The sequence below is a fragment of the Martes martes genome (assembly GCF_963455335.1).
Source record: "Martes martes genome assembly, chromosome: 15".
Taxonomy (NCBI): domain Eukaryota; kingdom Metazoa; phylum Chordata; class Mammalia; order Carnivora; family Mustelidae; genus Martes; species Martes martes.
Genome location: NC_137903.1, coordinates 24,566,351 through 24,585,083, shown reverse-complemented (window position 1 = coordinate 24,585,083; position 18,733 = coordinate 24,566,351). Strand labels below are relative to the sequence as shown.

The window sequence follows — 18,733 nt, the reverse complement described above, 5'->3', positions numbered from 1 at the left end:
GCCTTCATATAAAGCAGCTCAGCTAGATGATCGAGTGATGAGAGACCTCGTGGAGAGATAGGGCTCTGACTTAAACATCCGTGCAAGATCCCAGACCTGTGAGGGAGGCCATCCAGGACCTTCCAGCCCGGCATAGCTGACAGTCAAATGCACCCACATATGTGAGCCCAGAGGAGATCAGCAGAATATTAGGCCCAGCCGAGCTAAGTTTTTTTGGTGGGGGGAGGAGGGGATTCATTACACAGCAACGGATACCTGAAATGTCAGCCAAGTTAGGGCTTGCAAAACCTTTGGAGCACTCTAGGGGCAGGCTCGAGGCTAGGCCTCCCAGAGTATCTTCTAGAATGATACCGCATAACTGTCCTGCCAGACATGCCGCTACTTCTGCCATAATCTAGAAGCTAACGGTCAGGAAGCCACCCACCGCTTTCTGGCACCAGAAACACACCGCCTCTGCGATGATCTGGACCTCAGAAAATCACCAGGAGATCTGCCAGCTGCAGAGCCATACCACGGTCATACCACGTTAGCAAAATGCAGAGTTAAGGTGCTGTCACCACTGTTCCCTTGTTTAAGCTAGTTCTGAATTCAAGACTTAGGAGAGCGCATCAGATTGGCAAAGGGTAAATCCTGTCTGAACTTTTGGTGGCGAGAAGATCTGGAAAATGTACTTTCTGGCTTTTTAGCCTGTGCACTGCTGAAAAGCACAGAAGGAAGGATTAAAAAAAAATCTTTTGTTCACTGTTGTAGCACCTAATGCAATGTCTGCACCTAAGAGATGCTCATTAAATATTTGTTACATGATCGAGCTAAAGTCTGATAAAGGAAAGGCATAATTTAGAGATGATTGTCTCTAGTTAGCCCAGAGAACGATATTCTGTAGGTCTAGAACCCTGACTCTGTCATTCCCCTTTTGACTATATCCTGGAATATAGAGAAAGATGTAGAACTCAAAAGACTTTTTGGGGTATGTGGGTGACTCAGTTGGTTAAGCATGAGACTCTTGATCTTGACTCAGGTCATGATCTCACGGTTGTGAGATCGAGCCCTGCTTGAAGAGTCTCTCCCTCTGCCTCTCCCCCGACTTGCACATGCATGCTCACGGACTCTCTCTCTCTCTCTCAAATAAATGAAAATAAAGAGAAAACGCAAATAGAATTTAAGATGTTTTTCAGCCTAATACTTGCCCACCTTACCGTTACTGTAGAACCATCTTGAATCAGACACACTGAGCCCTTTTTTTGGTAATGAATTTTCATTTAAAAGGATGAATTTGGAAGGATGGGAAGAAATCCTTGAAGGGCAAGCTCTTCCATCTTTCCGGCTTCCCATGGCTTTGGCTATCTCTCTTCGAGGGCTGTTCTTCGGGATACTGACAGCTTGATTTCTCTGGGTAACATCGTGCAAAGGAAATTAGCTCAGTGTGTCTTCTCCTGAATTCCATCTGTAGCTCAATGTTTTAAGGTATTTGTGAACAAGGCTACAGAGCGATTTCGATAAGACAAGACAGCGTTCCAGTCTCTGAGAATATTTCTTCCGAAAAACCTTTTTTTATAAAATACATATAAAATACTGAGCAGCCTGAAAACCCACCCACGCATGAGCAATCTCCTGCAATATACAGAAAGCCTTTCAGGTGTCACGGCCATAATAGCAGGTGGTTCTTTTGGGTAGAAAAATCATGGCAAGGATGTAGAGACAGAAAGCAAACTGTTTTGATATTCTGGGTACAGCTTTCCCCAAGTGAATCATTCCCATATGCCTTCTTTTACCATGGGCCCTTTTCCAGAGGAAGTGGGTTGTGTGAATAGAGGTGTAGAGATGGACTGTGGTGGGCAAACTTCTATGGTGCCCGTATCTGGCAGATCCAATTAATCTTTTGATATTTGTCATCCTACTCTTACACAAGTTAAGGCAAAACTCGAATATGGATTTTTTAAGAAAGATTTTATTTATTTATTTTACAGGCAGAGATCACACGTAGGCAGAGAGGCAGGCAGGGTGGGGGGTGGGAAGCAGGCTCTCCGCTGAGCAGAGAGCCCGATGCGGGGCTCGATCCCAGGACCCTCGGATCATGACCCAAGCCGAAGGCAGAGGCTTAACCCACTGAGCCACCCAGGTGCCCCTCGAATAAGGATTTAATACCCATTTTTGCTGTCCTCAAAATAAATACCTAATCTCATTACGAAGATTCAGTAGTGTTAATCAGAGGCAAGGCTGCTTCTGAAATTCCGTATAAATAGATTTTAAAGATGAACTTATAAGGAAGGCTGAAACTGGAGCCATTTGTAAAGGGTGATCATTTAATTCACTTTTTTATTATGAAATATTCAAGACATACAAAAAGTTTAAAGAACAGGTATATACTCCTTAGTGAACATTTGTTGCTTTTAAGATAAAAATCTGGGGGCACCTGGGTGGCTCAGTGGGTTAGGCCTCTGCCTTCGGCTCAGGTCATGATCCCGGGGTCCTGGGATCGAGCCTCACATTGGGCTCTCTGCTCAGCAGGGAGCCTGCTTCCTCCCCCCTCTCTCTCTGTGCCTGCCTCTCTGCCTACTTGTGACCTCTGTCTGTCAAATAAATGAATAAAATCTTAAAAAAAAAAAAGATAAAAATCTGAATTAGTGAAAAAGACTTCATTTCCAGGTAGAAGTGCAGCAAAGCTGGAAATTGAGTTTTGCCTAAGGTTGTTTTTTTTTTCTTCCCGTTTTCCAGATTGTATAAGACTAGCATTCTTATCATGTACAGGCACACCAAGTCTCCCTTACCGAGAAGGGAGATATCATTTTAATTAAAAGGGGAAAAAAAAAACCCAGCAGCTAAGGTCTAATAGGGAAAGAAGTGTACAGGAAGCTTGCTAATGGAAAACTTGATGTTTTTGAGGGGCACCTGGGTGGCTCAGTGGGTTAAGCCTCTGCCTTCAGCTCAGGTCATGAACTCAGGGTCCTGGGATCAAGCCCCACATCGGGCTCTCTGCTGAGCAGGGAGCCTGTTTCCCCCTTTCTCTCTCTGCCTGCCTCTCTGCCTACTTGTGATCTCTCTCTGTCGAATTAATAAATAAAATCTTAAAAAAAAAAAAGAAAACTTGACGTTTTTGGATGGAAGACAACTACATTGAAGACCAGAAAGGACACATGGTCATTAAGCTCATTTATTCTAGGCCCTTCAAATCTTAGAGTGGTGTCAGTTACTAGCTGTGTGACAATGGGCCAGTTCCTTAACCTCTCTGTACCTCAGTTTCATGAACCGTGTGGTGAGTAGAGTAATGGGATTTGCTTCTTAGGTTGTTACATGTCAAGCCCTTAGAATGGTAAGCCCTCAGCAAATGTTACCTCACTTTCTCTGTCCTCCTCAAAGGAAAGTTAGCGTCACAGGAAAGCAAGAGCTTTGTCTTATTCAGATTCTGTGTCCTTGGCTTCTATTTTTCCCACAGTAGGCGCTCATAAAACATTAGGAGGATGGATTAATTAATGACAATAGCTAGGTTTTGAGGCTGAACGTCAAACAGAATTTGTCCTACCTTTTATAGCTAGCGAGGGGAAAAATGGACGTTGGGTTTAGAATAAGCTAGGGAAGGAGGAAAGAACCCTAAACTAAGATTAGAAGACCCTCATTCAAGTTTAAATTCTTAAAATTTTATTTTTATTTAAAAAAACTTTTTTAAAGATTTTTCTTTATTTGAGGTGGGGAGGGCACAAGCGGGGTGGGAAGGGGCAGAGGGAGAGGAAGAAGCAGACTGCACTGAGCAGGAAGCCCTGTGTGGGGCTTGAGCCCCAGGAACCTGGGATCATGACCTAAGTCAAAAGGCAGATGCTTAACCAACTGAGCCACCCCGGCGCCCCTCAAGTTTAAATTCTTTCGGCTCGGGGTGCCCGGGTGGCTCAATGGGTTAAAGCCTCTGCCCTCGGCTCAGGTCATGATCCCAGGGTCCTGGAATCGAGCCCCGCATCGGGCTCTCTGCTCAGCGGGGAGCCTGCTTCCCTTCCTCTCTACCTCTGCCTGTCTGTCTGCCTACTTGTGATCTCTGTCTGTCAAATAAATAAAATCTTAAAAAAAATAAAAATAGAAAAATAAAAAAAAATAAATTCTTTCAGCTCTCTGGGTGTTGAGACTAAGATCTTCTTTCTTAATTTGTAAAATGGGAAAAATTCCCAAGGTTATTCTGAGGATTACGTCAAGGTATATATGAAAGCTCACAATAAATTATAAAGGGATATACAAACACATGATATTATTAATTTTTATCTCAGTACGTTTACCCATTGGATGACAATAAAATGATTCTATGAGAGTCTTGGAAGAAAGAAGCTTTAGCTAAAGATGTAAGTACTAAAAATATTCAACCCCAGAGGTACCACAGACATAGACTAATTTTTTCCATCTGTGCAGTTTAGGGTAGATTTGGCATACGCTCCATACCAGGCAAGAAAGAAACTATGGTTAGGCTGCTTTGAAAGTAAAGAAAAAAAAAGGCATAAAAGGAAACTATTTCCTTTTATAAGCATGAATGTTAAAATAGGGAAAGCCCTCATCGAATAATTTACCCCTGAAGCAGGACTGTTTGAGCCATATCCCCACTTTCCCCACTCCCCCCTTACGTTCTAATTAGTTCTCTCATACATCACAATTTATAGATTATGGTCACTTCCTCCTCACTGAGGAAAAACAATACAGATTACTCTTTATCAGCCATGGGTGACTCAGAGGTCAAAAGAGCAATTCTTTGTAGGGTACTCTTCCTAGATTAGTAGTATTGGAAGACCTGGATTTCAGAGCCAGGGATTATTTAAAATATTATGGCTTTGGGCGCCTAGGTGGCTCAGTGGGTTAAGGGTCTCCCTTCGGCTCAGGTCATGGTCTCAGGGTCCTGGGATCGAGCCCCGGGTCGGGCTCTCTGCTTAGCAGGGAGTCTGCCTCCCCCTCTCTCTCTGCCTGCCTCTCTGCCTACTTGTGATTTCTGTCTTGTCAAATAAATAAATAAAATCTTTTAAAAAATAAAATAAAATAAAAGAATAAGATATTGTGGCTTTAAGATTAGGCCTCACCCAAGATGCCTCAACAGAGCCCGAGTTTGAGGTTGAGAAACTGACATGAGGAAAAAGATGGAGGAGAAAAGAAAAAAAAAGCCATAGCGGGTGAGCTGATGAGTCACTGTCCCTTCCTTGAACTTTAGGAACGACAGGATGGAAGAGGGAAAAAAGAGGCGGTGCCCACTGCAGACCAGATGTTCCATGAAAGTCAGGAACTTTGGGGAACTTAATGATCTGTGTATGTTCTTAGGGTAAAGGCAATAAATATAATTTCCACGGCTGAGTTGTTAATTGTATCCAGGAAAGGACACCGGGAGAACTAAGCTTGACTGCGCTTCACGCTCAGCATGATCATCCTAAATCTCATCACTTTATTCTCTTGTTCAAAACCTTAATCACTCCACAGTGCTACTGGAGTAAGTCTAAACTGAGCAATAGCGTAGACTATTCTTCACGACATCATCTCAACCTTCCTTGGTAGCTTCTTCTGCCAATTTCTTCTCCTCCTCCTCCTCCTCCTCCTCCTTTGCTCCACACCCAACGTGGAACCCAGCATGGGGATTGAACTCACTACCCTGAGATCAAGACCTGAGCTGAGATCAAGAGTCGGACGCTTAACTGACTGAGCCATCCAGGCGCCCCCCCTAATTAGCTCTTATCACATATCTTGGAACGTATAGGGAACTACTTATAATTTACCAAATAAAGCCAGATACTTTTAAGTGCTGGTGCATTTGTTTATATAGTCCCTCATCCCAGCTGGCAAACCCTTAACTGTACTTCAAAGTCTGGCAAAAGTATCATTTCTTGTCTGTAGCTTTCTCAACTCCCACTCTCTCCTACTACTCAGAATGATTGTTCTTTCATCTACCGTGTCATTGAACTCTGAGCATGTATTTGTTAAATCACTTACCCTGACGCATTAGGTAGATACATCAGGTTTATCCTCTTCCCAACTCACTGCGTTCTCCATGAACGCAAGTGTGAGCCCATCATTGTTCAATTCTTGGCACACCGTACAAACACAAGACAGATTTGTTGAATTGAATTAAAAATTAGAAGAGGGCCAAAGCATAAATGGATTTTCTAGGCCTACGAACTATGCTAGGACTAGGAACTATGTACTAACTCTTCATGTATGATTCTGCTTTTGGTCTTATCAGAGTGCATGTAACTTACTTTTGTTAAGAAACAGTGTCAAAAATAAAAACCAGTGTCATGACTATGTTTCTTCAGATAAAACATTATTAACTCATTTGTAGTTTAGAATTGCCCTTCCTATGACCCAGTTAGCTAAAAGGTAGCTGAATAATTTGAAATATTCTCCAGCTGGAATGGGATTACATTTGGGGTTTGCTTTAATCAGTGCACCCTCACCTTGTTTTCGCTCTTCAAAGAGCCCCCTTCGAAAGCACGAACACAATGGAAACCGGATGAACTCTGCCGAATTTCAAACTTGCCACTTTCTCTCTAGCATTAAACTTTTCTTCTCTAATTGAACAAGTTAACTGAAGACGTATATAATGTAGTATCAGTTTATTTTTTAAATCTTATTCATTATGCCACCTTGTTCCAAAACATCTTTAAGAGAGGTTAAAGGAAAAAAAAATCCAAATCCCAAACCAAATTGTTCCACATCTGGTCCACATTCACCCACAGCATCCCAGGGCTGACCATTTAGTCTGTGTGAAAGACATTTGGAAAAATTTTCCAGGTACTAGTAATAGCATTTCCTGAAGTTGGATGTTGGTTTACAGCAAAGGATTGTGTTGATGCCCACAGGTCGTTTCTACCTTATGACCCAGTATGAGTTTGTTAAACCTTGAAATCAGCCACGGAGGCCCCCCTCCCAGGGCACATAACGAGGCCGTTGTTACCCAGCAGGCATTGCGGCTAAATAAACTTATAGCTCACTCACGTCTGAAGGGGCATATGGGGAGGAGCATAAAGAGTAAGAGCAAGAGTTCTGGAGTCGGGTCTGTCTCTCTGCATTTGAATCTGGCCACACCCCTGACTGGTGATGTGACCTTGGACAAGCTGTTTTAACTTCTCTGTGCCTCAGCTGTGTCATCAGTGAAAGCGGAATATTAAAATCTACCTTGTGGGTTTGTGGTGTGGAATAAGTGAATTAAATCTGTCGCGAGTTTAGAAGGGTGTCTGGTACATCGTGAGCACTCAACGTTGGCTGGTGCTTTACTTTTCCATTTGGAGGTAAGAGAAGTGGGTACAATGAAAGATGAAAGGAAGGCTGGTCATTTTTACAACAAAACTTTATTTACAGAACCGCAACTCAGACTGTTTTGGTATCACTATTAACAAAATGCCTACAGCTGAGGTATTGCTAAAATCACAATCCAGCACCATCCCGGTTTCCTATTTCTGTGGGGCTCTGAATGCAGCTTAAAACAAAAACAAAATTCTCTTTATAACGTACAATGGCTTAAGCAAAACCCTTCTTTAGTTTTTTTTTCTATTTAAGGGTTGGAACTGAGACTGTTCATTTAAAATTTGCTATTTATAGAGAAAGTCCTAGAGAAGAGAATAACTTAAAGACGGAGGTTTAGTTGATCTGCTTTTATAACACAATAACCTTATGACTCTAGAAGAATGTAAATAAATAATGTTGGTAAACAGTACGTATTGATAATTTTGCGACAAATTCATTTCTCTAACATTGTGCTAAGGAATGAAGAGGATTTCTCCATAAATTTTCAACTTTTATCTTATTCTATTTGCTGATTCACAAAGTCTTGCTCCATTTTAAGGAGTTTTCACCAGTATAACGCAGGAGAACCAGTATCTATGGAAACCTAACAGCTTGGTTTCTTTAAAAAAAATATGTATGCATGGTAATACCCATAGATATATGCTTGGTTGACATACACACATGAATATGTACGAATGCCCCTTATTCAAGAATGTAAAATTAAGAGTATCTGGTATTTAGTTGTAAGAAAAATTCCTCAAGATTGTGAGGTAGTTGACTGACACATGAAATAATCTTCTCCAGTCTGAATTTAAGAATCCACTTTACTGGGTGGAGAGTTGGAGAGAGGAAGAGGAATCAATAGAAGAAAGGACTTATAATGGCTCAAATTAAATTCAGGTAATGAATCTGAGATAGCAAATAAATAAATCAACAAATGTCCCATTTTCCCCCCCAAAAGAGAAATCAGTATTAAATCCTTACTAATACTTCTAAAGTCAATCCATTAATATGTATTTTAAATAGGAAAGAGTCTGAAAATTACACATGTCATAATCCCTCCCCTTCATCGAATCCAGTCCTCTGCTGAGATATCTAACGAGTCTTCGTCTGCGTTCTCCTCTATCTCTGGTAAGTTGCCCCACAGTAGGAAGTTTACACCTGAAAAGAAAAATCATAAAATTACTTAGTGCTGATTACTATCACAACTCAGAACATGCTGTCGGAAACCTTATATGTTAACATTCTTGTATGAAACCATAGTGTTAACAGTAAAGAGAAAAGATATTAAAAAATATACCACAGATTTTAAAAATTATCTAGTATCATTCATCTAGGACATTAACATTTCTTAGGTCCTTTTAAGAAAGGGCTTGAATTCTAGAAACTTCGAATTCCAAAGGATCTTAAGAGTCCATTTTCTCAAACCCTGCCCCCAGCTATGTTATTGTATAATCACTCTACACTGATAATTTCCAAATCGATTTTAATGATTTTTAAGGATGGAGATCTTACAAGCTTATTTTAGATCAAGTGTCTCTTTGGAGGGTTCAGGGAAAAGGCTTGAAATAATTCTCCTCATGTCCTCAACCATGATGGAAGTAGCTGGTGGCTTTTTCATGATTAAAAATAGCAAGGTTTTGAAGCCAGTTGTCATCTGAACTGCAATCCTCATAACAGGTGGGTTTTGGTCTGGGGGGTATGAAGGTAGAACTTTGGGACCAGGTTGTAGCTGCCAACACAATAAACAGAACAACAATCTAAAGCCTCATAATGAAAGGACAGTCAGATTTCCTACTGAAGAACCTAGCATAGGTATGTAGTAAAATGACAGGAGCATGAGATGGCTTATTCTGGGCACGTACTCTATCAAATAACTTGAAAGCACTAAGTTGGGAAAAATACTATTATCAGTTGACTTCTAGGAGAGCCAATGGAGTCCAACAAGGAAATGGCCACACGGTAGAATGGAATGAACCAGGATTTGGAGATTTGGTTTGGATCTAGTCACTGGTAGTAGCCACTATTACCAGGATACCATGGATGTTTTTGCTACCTCTACAACAAGTGTATGCAACTGCAGACAATATATATTACTTTTTGGGTATATTTAAATTTTTTTTTTTTCTTAAAGATTTTATTTATTTGTCAGAGAGAGAGAGTACACACAAGCAGGCAGAGAGGCAGGCACAGAGAGAGGAGAAAGCAGGCTCCCTGCCGAGCAAGGAGCCCGATGCGGGGCTCGATCCCAGGACCCCAGGATCATGGCCTGAGCCGAAGGCAGCGGCTTAACCCACTGAGCCACCCAGGCGTCCCCGGGTATATTTAAATTTTTTATAGTGTGGCATTATGTGTATCCTTTCTAACTTGCTTTTTTCATTCAACATTATGTTTTTGAGATTTACCTGTATCCCTGTGTATAGCTTTAGCTCATTTCTTATTTCTGTATTCTGTTCCATGAATTAAATGCGTATATAGCAAATATATACATATATAGCAAATAGAACGCATCTCTCATTGCTTCCTAACCGCCCATATTGCATAGGAATTCAAGGAGACATGTACAACGAGGTGTTGAAACAGTGGAAACAATCAACTGTCTCTCTTGGTTGAGATATTAGAATCTAATCAGGCAAGAAGTTAGCATCTCTTTCATGCTGGGGGGTGGATACAGATGTCTATCATATTTTCTGTAATGTGTGTGTGTGTGTTTGCACTGTTTATAATAAAAAATATTTCCCCTCCAAGAATGAATGGCATGCTGCTTCTGGTAATACGGCATTGATGAACTAACAGGATAATAAGCAATTACCAGGCCAAAACCTAATGGATCGTTAGAACCCATAAGGGTAAATGAGGGCTGTAGTCAACTTGCCTTTGAGAACATTTGTCAATCCCAGGGAATTTGAACTGAGTTTTCTCAAGCATCCTCAGGAGAGCTTGAGGAAATCAGGTCAACATGTGAAGCCTAATCTAGAACACAGACTTGGGACCCTTTCAGTCCAAACATTCTAGAATTTCATAAAGCTTGTGTATGTATTCATTTGATGCTGCTGATTCAGGTGATTCAAGGACAGTCCCAACATCATGAGGAACCCTGTTTTATACCAAGCCTCTAGAAGGTTTTACTTTAAATCACAATATTAGGGTTACAAAGGAGAAGTTTGATATTTTTGGAGTGAATACTCAAGAGACATGAGTAGCTTGGCACAATTGGTTCAAAGGAGAAAAAATAAACTAAGAGATTGGATCTGACAGAAGGAGCACCTTCCTTTCTCTGTTAAGGGAGGAAGGAAATCCTGTGATACATCTGTTTCTCATGGATTAGATTCAATGCAAATGGAAGAATGCAGGGCTTTTATCTTTGAAAAATTGACCAATATTAAAAAGTAAATCAAAATGGAAAAATCTCCACCCTGTGTTTTGAATTCTGTGAAGCAGGAAAAATAGTATCAAAGCAGAAACTTCCTTTAATGTGTCTCATGATCAACACAAATATAAAACTGGAAGCCCAAGCTAGGAGCCCGTATGGCAGGGGAACTCAGATAACTCCTTCCTCAAAAATGGCCCTCTTAACATCCCAGAGTCTGAAATTAAGACCCGCAAATGATGGGTTGAGAACTACAATTGAACACCAGGTGATTAAAAAAAAAACTGAGTCTATAAAAACCTAAGCATAATTGGTGGGTTTGAAGACCCCGAGAACCTAGCTTACAGTTCATGATCTTTAGTCTGTGACAGCAAATCACCCTTAAGAAAAGGAATATGTTTTAGGTTGTGAAGAAGATTAAAACATACATCTAAAAACCTGAGAGTGTTAGTGCCAACCTGGATTGCTGAGTTCTTTAAATTTGTTCTGCAAACTTTAGTTGCCACTAAAAAAATCCCACTCAGAGTCAACCTGGTCTGTTGTGTAAATAGATACCAGACAGAGAAAACTTGTGTCCTACAACAAAACCACATGGCTCCAGACAAGATAAAATGTATCATGTAAATATCCTTTAAGAATTGGTTGTATGCGGGCTCCTGGGTGGCTCAGTGGGTTAAGCCTCTGCCTGCGGCTCAGGTCATGGTCTCAGGGTCCTGGGATTGAGCCCTGCATCAGGCTCTCTGCTCAGCGGGGAGCCTGCTTACCCCCTCTCTCTCTGCTTGCCTCTCTGCCTACTTGAGATCTCTCTCTCTCTCTCTGTCAAATAAATAAATAAAATCATAAAAAAAAAAAAGAATTGGTTGTATGTTACATAATTAGGACAACCTACTGGTATTAAATATTTACCTTGAATAAAATTCCATCGTAATTTATTGCTATAGATGTCAAAATGTCTGTTTTTATCCTGGAGCAACATCACCAAATACAACGGTTACCCAGTCATCTTCCCTCCCACCTCCCCACTGCCCCAGCCTCCCCTCCCTGCTTTCTTACACACACACACACACACACACACACACATATGCACACACAATTGACCATCAAATCTAAAATCTTCCAAAATTCTCTGGAGTTATAATATGTATCAAGGCAACATTTTAGTGCAACTAAAATATTAATTTAAAAAGACCAAGAAGAGGGGTGCCTGGGTGGCTCAGTCATTAAGCTTCTGCCTTTTGCTCAGGTCATAATTCCAGGGTCCTGGGATTGACCCCACATCGGGCTCCCTGCTCAGTGGGAAGCCTGCTTCTGCCTCTCTCATTCCCCCTGCTTGTGTTCCCTCTCTCGCTGTGTCTCTCTCTGTCAAATAAATAAATAAAATCTTAAAAAAAAAAAAGACCGAGAAGAGCCACGTTTGAGGCCTTATATACAATGGTGACAACAGAAATGGCAATGAATTTTGGCTAGTAGTTTCCCTAACTGAATGCTTGGGATCAAAGGACTCAAGTTTCACTCTTTCAACCCAGGTAAGAGGGTTTCAGAGGGAATCCTAAAACGATCTATTGGGAGTTTCACTCAGATATTGATAGACAAATAAATGTTAGGGCAATTTCTAAGTCAGCTGTTTCTTACCGGTAGAGTCTAATCTGTTAATATCATAAACTGCTTGGCTGTGAAACATCCAGAAGTGTCCATTGTTGCAGGAAAGAAGGCAGGAACAACATGGAACAATCACATGATAACCTACAATGTTCCCACTGAGACAGAAAGTAAATACAGTTAGATACCCCCTAATAACTGGCCATATAAGCATTTTTATGTGCTAAAGTAAATAGATAGACCATATGAAGACCTCATTTCCTCCTAACAACCTCCGCTGCTAGGACCTTTGGGATAGGAGTTACCCGGCAATGTTAAATTTGACAGTGCTACTGCCAAATGGGAAAATGGTCTTCTAGGTAAGTAAAACAATACTAACCCACTCTCCATTTCTTTCCTGGGATTCCTTCAGGCATTCTCCTTAAGCTAGCTTCTAGATGCTGGGCCCTAGGGTCATGATGTGCTCTGTAAAGCACCCGCAACTGATGTGTTGTGCAGACACAAGACACGAGATCAACTCAGCTCTGTGGGTAAAAGGTTTTTGCTGGTCCCAGGACCGTGGCAGGTTGGGTTCTTCTACGTTCTAGTTCGATGCCAGCACCTAAAAACTGTCTCAACAGATGGAGGAGTAGGAAGACAGCATGAGCCCTTGTAAACCAAACACAGGCTGGCTGCTCTAATTTTAGTTTTGGTGTTTTTGAAGGAATTCAGAAATAAAGCCAATCCATAGCTTCTTGAAAAAGTTGCAAAAGTTTTGACTGTCTTCAAGAGTATCCATCTGATTATAAGTACCTCAGTTTCCACAGATATTTTTCTTCTATGTGGTCACTACTAAATAGAGTGAATATAGAGGGACTGTCTTAGCTAGTGCTTAAAAAAAATGACAACACAAACTACTTATACCTTGGGTTGTAAAAATTCTTATTATAGCTTGTTCCCATCCTGGGAGATGTGGGAGTCAAGTCATTTTTGTGAGGTCCTATAAAAAAAAATACTATAAAAGGTACCAGCCTACCTAAAATATGTCTTCTAATCATAATCTGCTTGAAAGGCAAACAAATGAAAGCAAGTTGTTCTTGGACCAGGACTGACAGTTATTTGTAAGACTATATTGCAAGAGTAAATTCTATGGCTTTAATCATCATCTATATTCATTCACTCCTTCAGCTCATGTTTATTGAACATCTACTATGTGCCAAGTACTGTTCTAGGTGCTGGGAATCCAGCAGTAGACAAAGTCCTTGTTCTCATGGAACTAACATTCTAGTAGGGACACATCAGACCATTTTGCTCCTGTGTTAAAACCCCTTCAGTGGTTTCCTATTGGCCAAAAATCAAAACAAAAAACCCCTTCATGCCAAGGTCTAGATCTGTGCTAATCCAAAATGTGGCTATTAAGAACTTGAAGTTTGGCTAGACTGAACTGAAGTGTGTGTAAATAGAAAACATACACAAGATTTTAAAGACTATGAAGAAAAAAATAGAATGTAAAATATTGCATTAATAATTTTTTATGTTGGTTACATGTTGAAATAATATTTTGGTTATACTGGGTTAAATAGAACATACAACTTAAATTAATTTCACTTGTTCATTTTTTATTTTTTAAAATGTGGTTATTATTAGATTTTATTTATTCACTTATTATTTTTTAAAGAAGATTTTAAATTAGATATATGGCTTGTAGATTTCCTTTTTTACATTAAAATTTTTTTTAATTTTATTAACATATAATGTATTATTTGCTTCAGGGGTACAGGTCTGTGAATCATCAGTCTTACACAATTCACAGCACTCATCATAGCACATACCCTCCCCAATGTCCATAACCCACTACCCTTGTAGATTTCTACTGGATAGCGCTGGTCTAGATTATCTGGATTCTGACTGTATCTCTAACCTACTCATATAACTCTTCCTTAATGTTCACAATGTCTCAGCCACTCGCCATTCTCTTCTTATTCCTTGAACATGTTAAGCTTCTTCTTGCCTTGGGTTCTCTACACTTGATGTTCCATCTGCCTAGAACATGTCCCCTTGGGGTCCTTCTCATCCTTTTGGATTCAACTCCAATGTTACCTTCTCATGAGAAGGCTTCCCTAAGCATGCTACCTCAAAGAGCTTTTACCTACTCTCCCAAACTCTACTATTCTCTATCATTTATTATAATTATTTCCTTTGGAACACTTTCTAAGATATCATATAAAAAGATATGAAATATCTTTTTTTTTTTTTTTTTTTAAAGAAGTCTCCACACCCAGTGCAGGGCTTGAACTCACAACTCTGAGACCAAGAGTCGCATGCTCCACTGACTAAGCCAGCCAGGTACCCCAAACTTTATCTATCTATCTATCTATCTATCTATCTATTTATTTAAAGGAGGATCCACATCCAGCCTGGGGCTTGAACTCACAACCCTGAGATCTAGAGTTGTATACTCTACTGACCGAGCCAGCTGGTATCCCTCATACTCTATTCAATATCTTATTTATTTAAATATCTTACTAACTGATTGTCTTCCCACTAGAATATAATGTCTAAAAGCCAGTGATTTTGTCTTATTTATTGCTGTGTTTCTAGCCCCCATATCAGTGACTAGCACATAGTAGAACTTCAATAGATAGTTTGAATGAATGAAAGAATGAATTTAAATCATCATTAACACATAAGAATTTGAATTAGGATTATAATTTATAACCCAAACCCCATTTAAGTGTAAAAATAATCTCAGCTTTCTTCTCTCTAAAATGGGACTAATAATGCTCAAGTTTCCCCACCTCTCAAAAAATAACAGTAATAGTTTTCCTCTGTGTTGCAGTTCATGATCTAGGGGTGCCTGAGTGGCTCAGTGGGTTAAATCTCTACCTTTGGCTCGGGTCATGATCTCAGGGTCCTGGGATTGAGCCCCGCATCGGGCTCTCTGCTCAGCAGGGAGCCTGCACCCCTTCCCCCTGCCTTCTGCTCTGCCTACTAGTGATCTCTCTCTCTCTGTTAAATGAATAAATAAAATCTTTAAAAGAAATAATTTATGATCTATTAAGCCTTTTAACGTTCATAACACTCCATGAAGTAAACACAAAAGATATTTAAATTTCTATCTTCTTAAGTTAAAAGATAGTTTCTGTCTTCTAAAGATATAAATTAGACAAGGAAACAGAGGTTCAGGAGTTCCGATGTTTAAGGAGTTTACTTGAGATCACATTGAGAGTAAGTATAGGGCCAGGGTTCAAACCTGATTTGTTATGATTTTAACTGTGTGTTTTTTCCTCCTAAACTATGTTGCTTTTTTCTGAAAATGGAACCAGAGATTTGTCAGTGCACTCTGAAAAATTGTAAAATCATATACAAATGTGCCACAAGACCCTTCTAAAAAATTATTCTAAATAATAAATGGGTTTTCAATGGCTCATTGCATGGGTTATAACCAGTGCTTGACGCAGTCCACTGAACCTTTCTCCGTGTTGTGGTGTTAACATCCATCTTCCAAATGCAGGGCTATCTAGAATCTTGCCCAAAATTACCATTTTAAGCACGCGATGTCCTTCAGTTTACATTTGCAGATTTCAGTGAAATAGCATCTTCCAATGAAGTCCACTGCACTGGAGAGGGAAATGTGCAGAAATAGTCAAGGCACTTTGAAAAATATTGTTGTAAAAAATGTACATAATGTAAAATTTACCAACTTAGTCATTTTTTAAGTGTACGGTTCCGAAGTGTTAAGTGTTGAGCAATGTTCTTCATTGTTGAGCAATGAACCTCCAGGCCATTTTCATATTGCAAAACTGAAACTCTCTACCCATTAAACAACTCCCCATTTCCCTCTGCAACCACCATCTACTTTCTGTTTCTATGAATCTGACTATTTTATATAGCATAGATAAGTGAAAGCACACAGTATTTGTCTTTTTGTGACTGGCTGATTTCATTTAGCATAATGTTCTCAAGGTCCATCCATGTTGTAGCATGCAGAAGGATAGCCCTCCTTAATAAGGCTGAATAATACTATATTGTATGCATATACCACATTTTGTTCATTCATCTGTTGATGAACATTTAAAATTTTTTCCCATCTCTCCATTATTCTGAATTATACTGTTGAGAACATGTGTGTATAAATATACCTTTTAAATCCTGCAATGAATTTTCATGGATATATATAACTAAATATAAGCACACACTCAGATATATACACACACCCAGAAGTGGGATTCCTGGATCGTATGGTAATTCTATTTTCAATTTCTCAGGAACTTCCATGCTATTTTCCATAGCAACAGCACCGTTCTATGTTCCTACCAGTGGTGCACAAGGGTTCCAATTTTTTCATATCCTTGTCATTAAGTTTACTTTTGGTTGTGATTTAGCATGAATTTTGTAGGCCCAAAGAGCTGAAAGAGACTCTGGAGTAGAACAATAGTATATTTTGTAAGAGTCAGTTAATACTTGTGAGATTACCATAAATACAACAAAAGTTTCATTTAAAAAATCTCATATGTTCATTAATTCATACACATCTTAGCACGTTAATCCATCACAGTCATAAACCCTTCAAAGAAGAACAGACAATAGGAAAAAACCTGGTTCCATTCTCAACTCTGGTTTCACCTCTAACAATTCACATACCTGAGCCCTCATCTTACTGTTTACTACAGCCATTGCAAAGATGAATGGGTTAATATCTTAAATTTGTGTGTGTCTGTGTGGATGTGCTACGAAAAGGAAAAGCACTAGACAACAACTCATAGGATGTATGCAATAGTAGGTTCTAGATTTATTGTCTAGTGCTTTTTCTTTTTGCAACACACACACACACACACACACACACACACACTCAAACTAGTAACCCAAGTATCTTTGTATGAGTACACTTAAACCACTTCAGAAAAGATTTCAAGAAAGGAAGAGTTTTACAGCTTGGAGTATGTTTTTAAAATGTTCAAGTTTCTATCATTGAAAAGTTCATTTTAAAGTGTTATGATCATTGGCCTGTTTCCTCTGGCTCTGTGTCCAAAGAATAGCTGTTCACCCGTATTTTGGATAATTACTCTTCCACTTTAATGATAAAGACCCAAATTTTGAAAATTGTGTAAGGGCATATATATGCTGACTATGGAAAGAGAAAGTACCTTTTAGCGTCCGAAAAGGTACATTTGAGTCAAATAAAATGGCTATTCATTCAAATAGGTAGCAAATTCTTAAGGACTCTACCAACTAAAGTGGGTAGTGTCCGAAAACAGAATTTAAGAGGATTTAATTATGCAAATGAATAGTATCTGAAACAGTGAACAAGGATTGTTTCAGGGCTAAGTTTCTATTTCATCTCATACAAATCTATTTCTCGCTCATTAGGAGAGAGATTTTTGAGAAAAGAACACTGACTTACACGGACAATGAATCTGAATCAGCCTGCCAACTGCAAATAATGGCAGAAAATTGTGAATATTTTTTGGCCTAAAACCTTATGGATAAAAATGAAAAACCTAGTGGCCTCTTCTTTCTCACAGTACGGAAAATCTTGCCCGACTTTACCTAGAGTCTAGGGTCTAGGTCATGGCCTGGATCCAGTGAGATTAGGATGGTTGGGCAGGGCACAGCGCCAGGGATTCAGGTTCAGGGATGTGATCACATGACTGTAATTGAACTAGAAGCATGACATCAGGACTGACCACTCTGGCTAAACCACAGACTTTGTCCAGACAGTCTGCCCACTTAGTTATACTCCAAAGGGATCATCAGACTGTTGGGAGTGGCTGGAACACCAAAATGATAACCTCCTTGTTGACTCCCAGAGGTCCAAACCATACACTTTTCCCATTTAGTTAAAGGCTACCGTTGCCCGCCACTAGCATGACTTACTTGGTAGGAGGGATGTCTGTAGAGAAAAGGTCTATTTCAGTATCAGCCAGCAAAACAGCCTTCATTCCCCTAGAGCTGAGCACTTGTTTACAGAATTTGCAACACAGGATGGACACGCACCGGTCCTTGAAACTACAAGTGCTGGTAGACATGGCGTCCCGGGAAGGATGCGGTGTGGGATTTTGAAAGAGGAGACAAGAGCAGCTCCTTTCCTCGTTTGATTCCCCCGGGGTTAAAAATTAGATCGCGAGGTCTAGAGCTCTTCTAAGCCCTCGGTTGGGAAGGAAATGAGTTCTTTTCTGTTTCCCGTGGGAAGGTGAAAAGTAATATTTATTGAGGAGGCGCTCGGGGAAGGGAGTGGGGTTTGAAGCTGGGGAGGCGCGAGCTGCAAGGGGCCTCGGGAACTTCTCTACAGCAGGATCCCCAGCCCCGAGGCTAAAAGGCTCCTCTACGCTTCAGCCCCCGCCCCTTTGAGCAATTCCCTAAGCTTTCTCCAGCGGTGTCTTCCGGAGAAAGCTCCCCTCCTAAGCCCCTCCCTCGGAGCTCTCCAATTCCTCCTGCTCGGACCGCCGGCCAAGCGTCCCTACCCACGCCTCGTCTTTGGAAATCCTTCTCCTCTTCCCCCAGGATCCAGAAATCCCCTCAGCTTTTCCCACGACCCCTGGTTGTCCT

General features: G+C 40.3%; 1 protein-coding gene across 1 annotated transcript; it reads right to left on the bottom strand.

Annotated features, from left to right (window-relative positions):
- Positions 1–7,296: 7,296 nt before the first annotated feature.
- On the bottom strand, positions 7,297–18,213 carry FAM72A (family with sequence similarity 72 member A; the record flags this gene model as incomplete). The annotated part of the gene is made up of 4 exons (XM_080824963.1): positions 7,297–8,397; positions 12,239–12,363; positions 15,727–15,804; positions 18,062–18,213. The coding sequence occupies 4 exons, from the start codon at positions 18,211–18,213 to the stop codon at positions 8,303–8,305; spliced, it is 450 nt and encodes a 149-aa protein (XP_080681089.1). The 3' UTR covers positions 7,297–8,302.
- Positions 18,214–18,733: the final 520 nt, after the last annotated feature.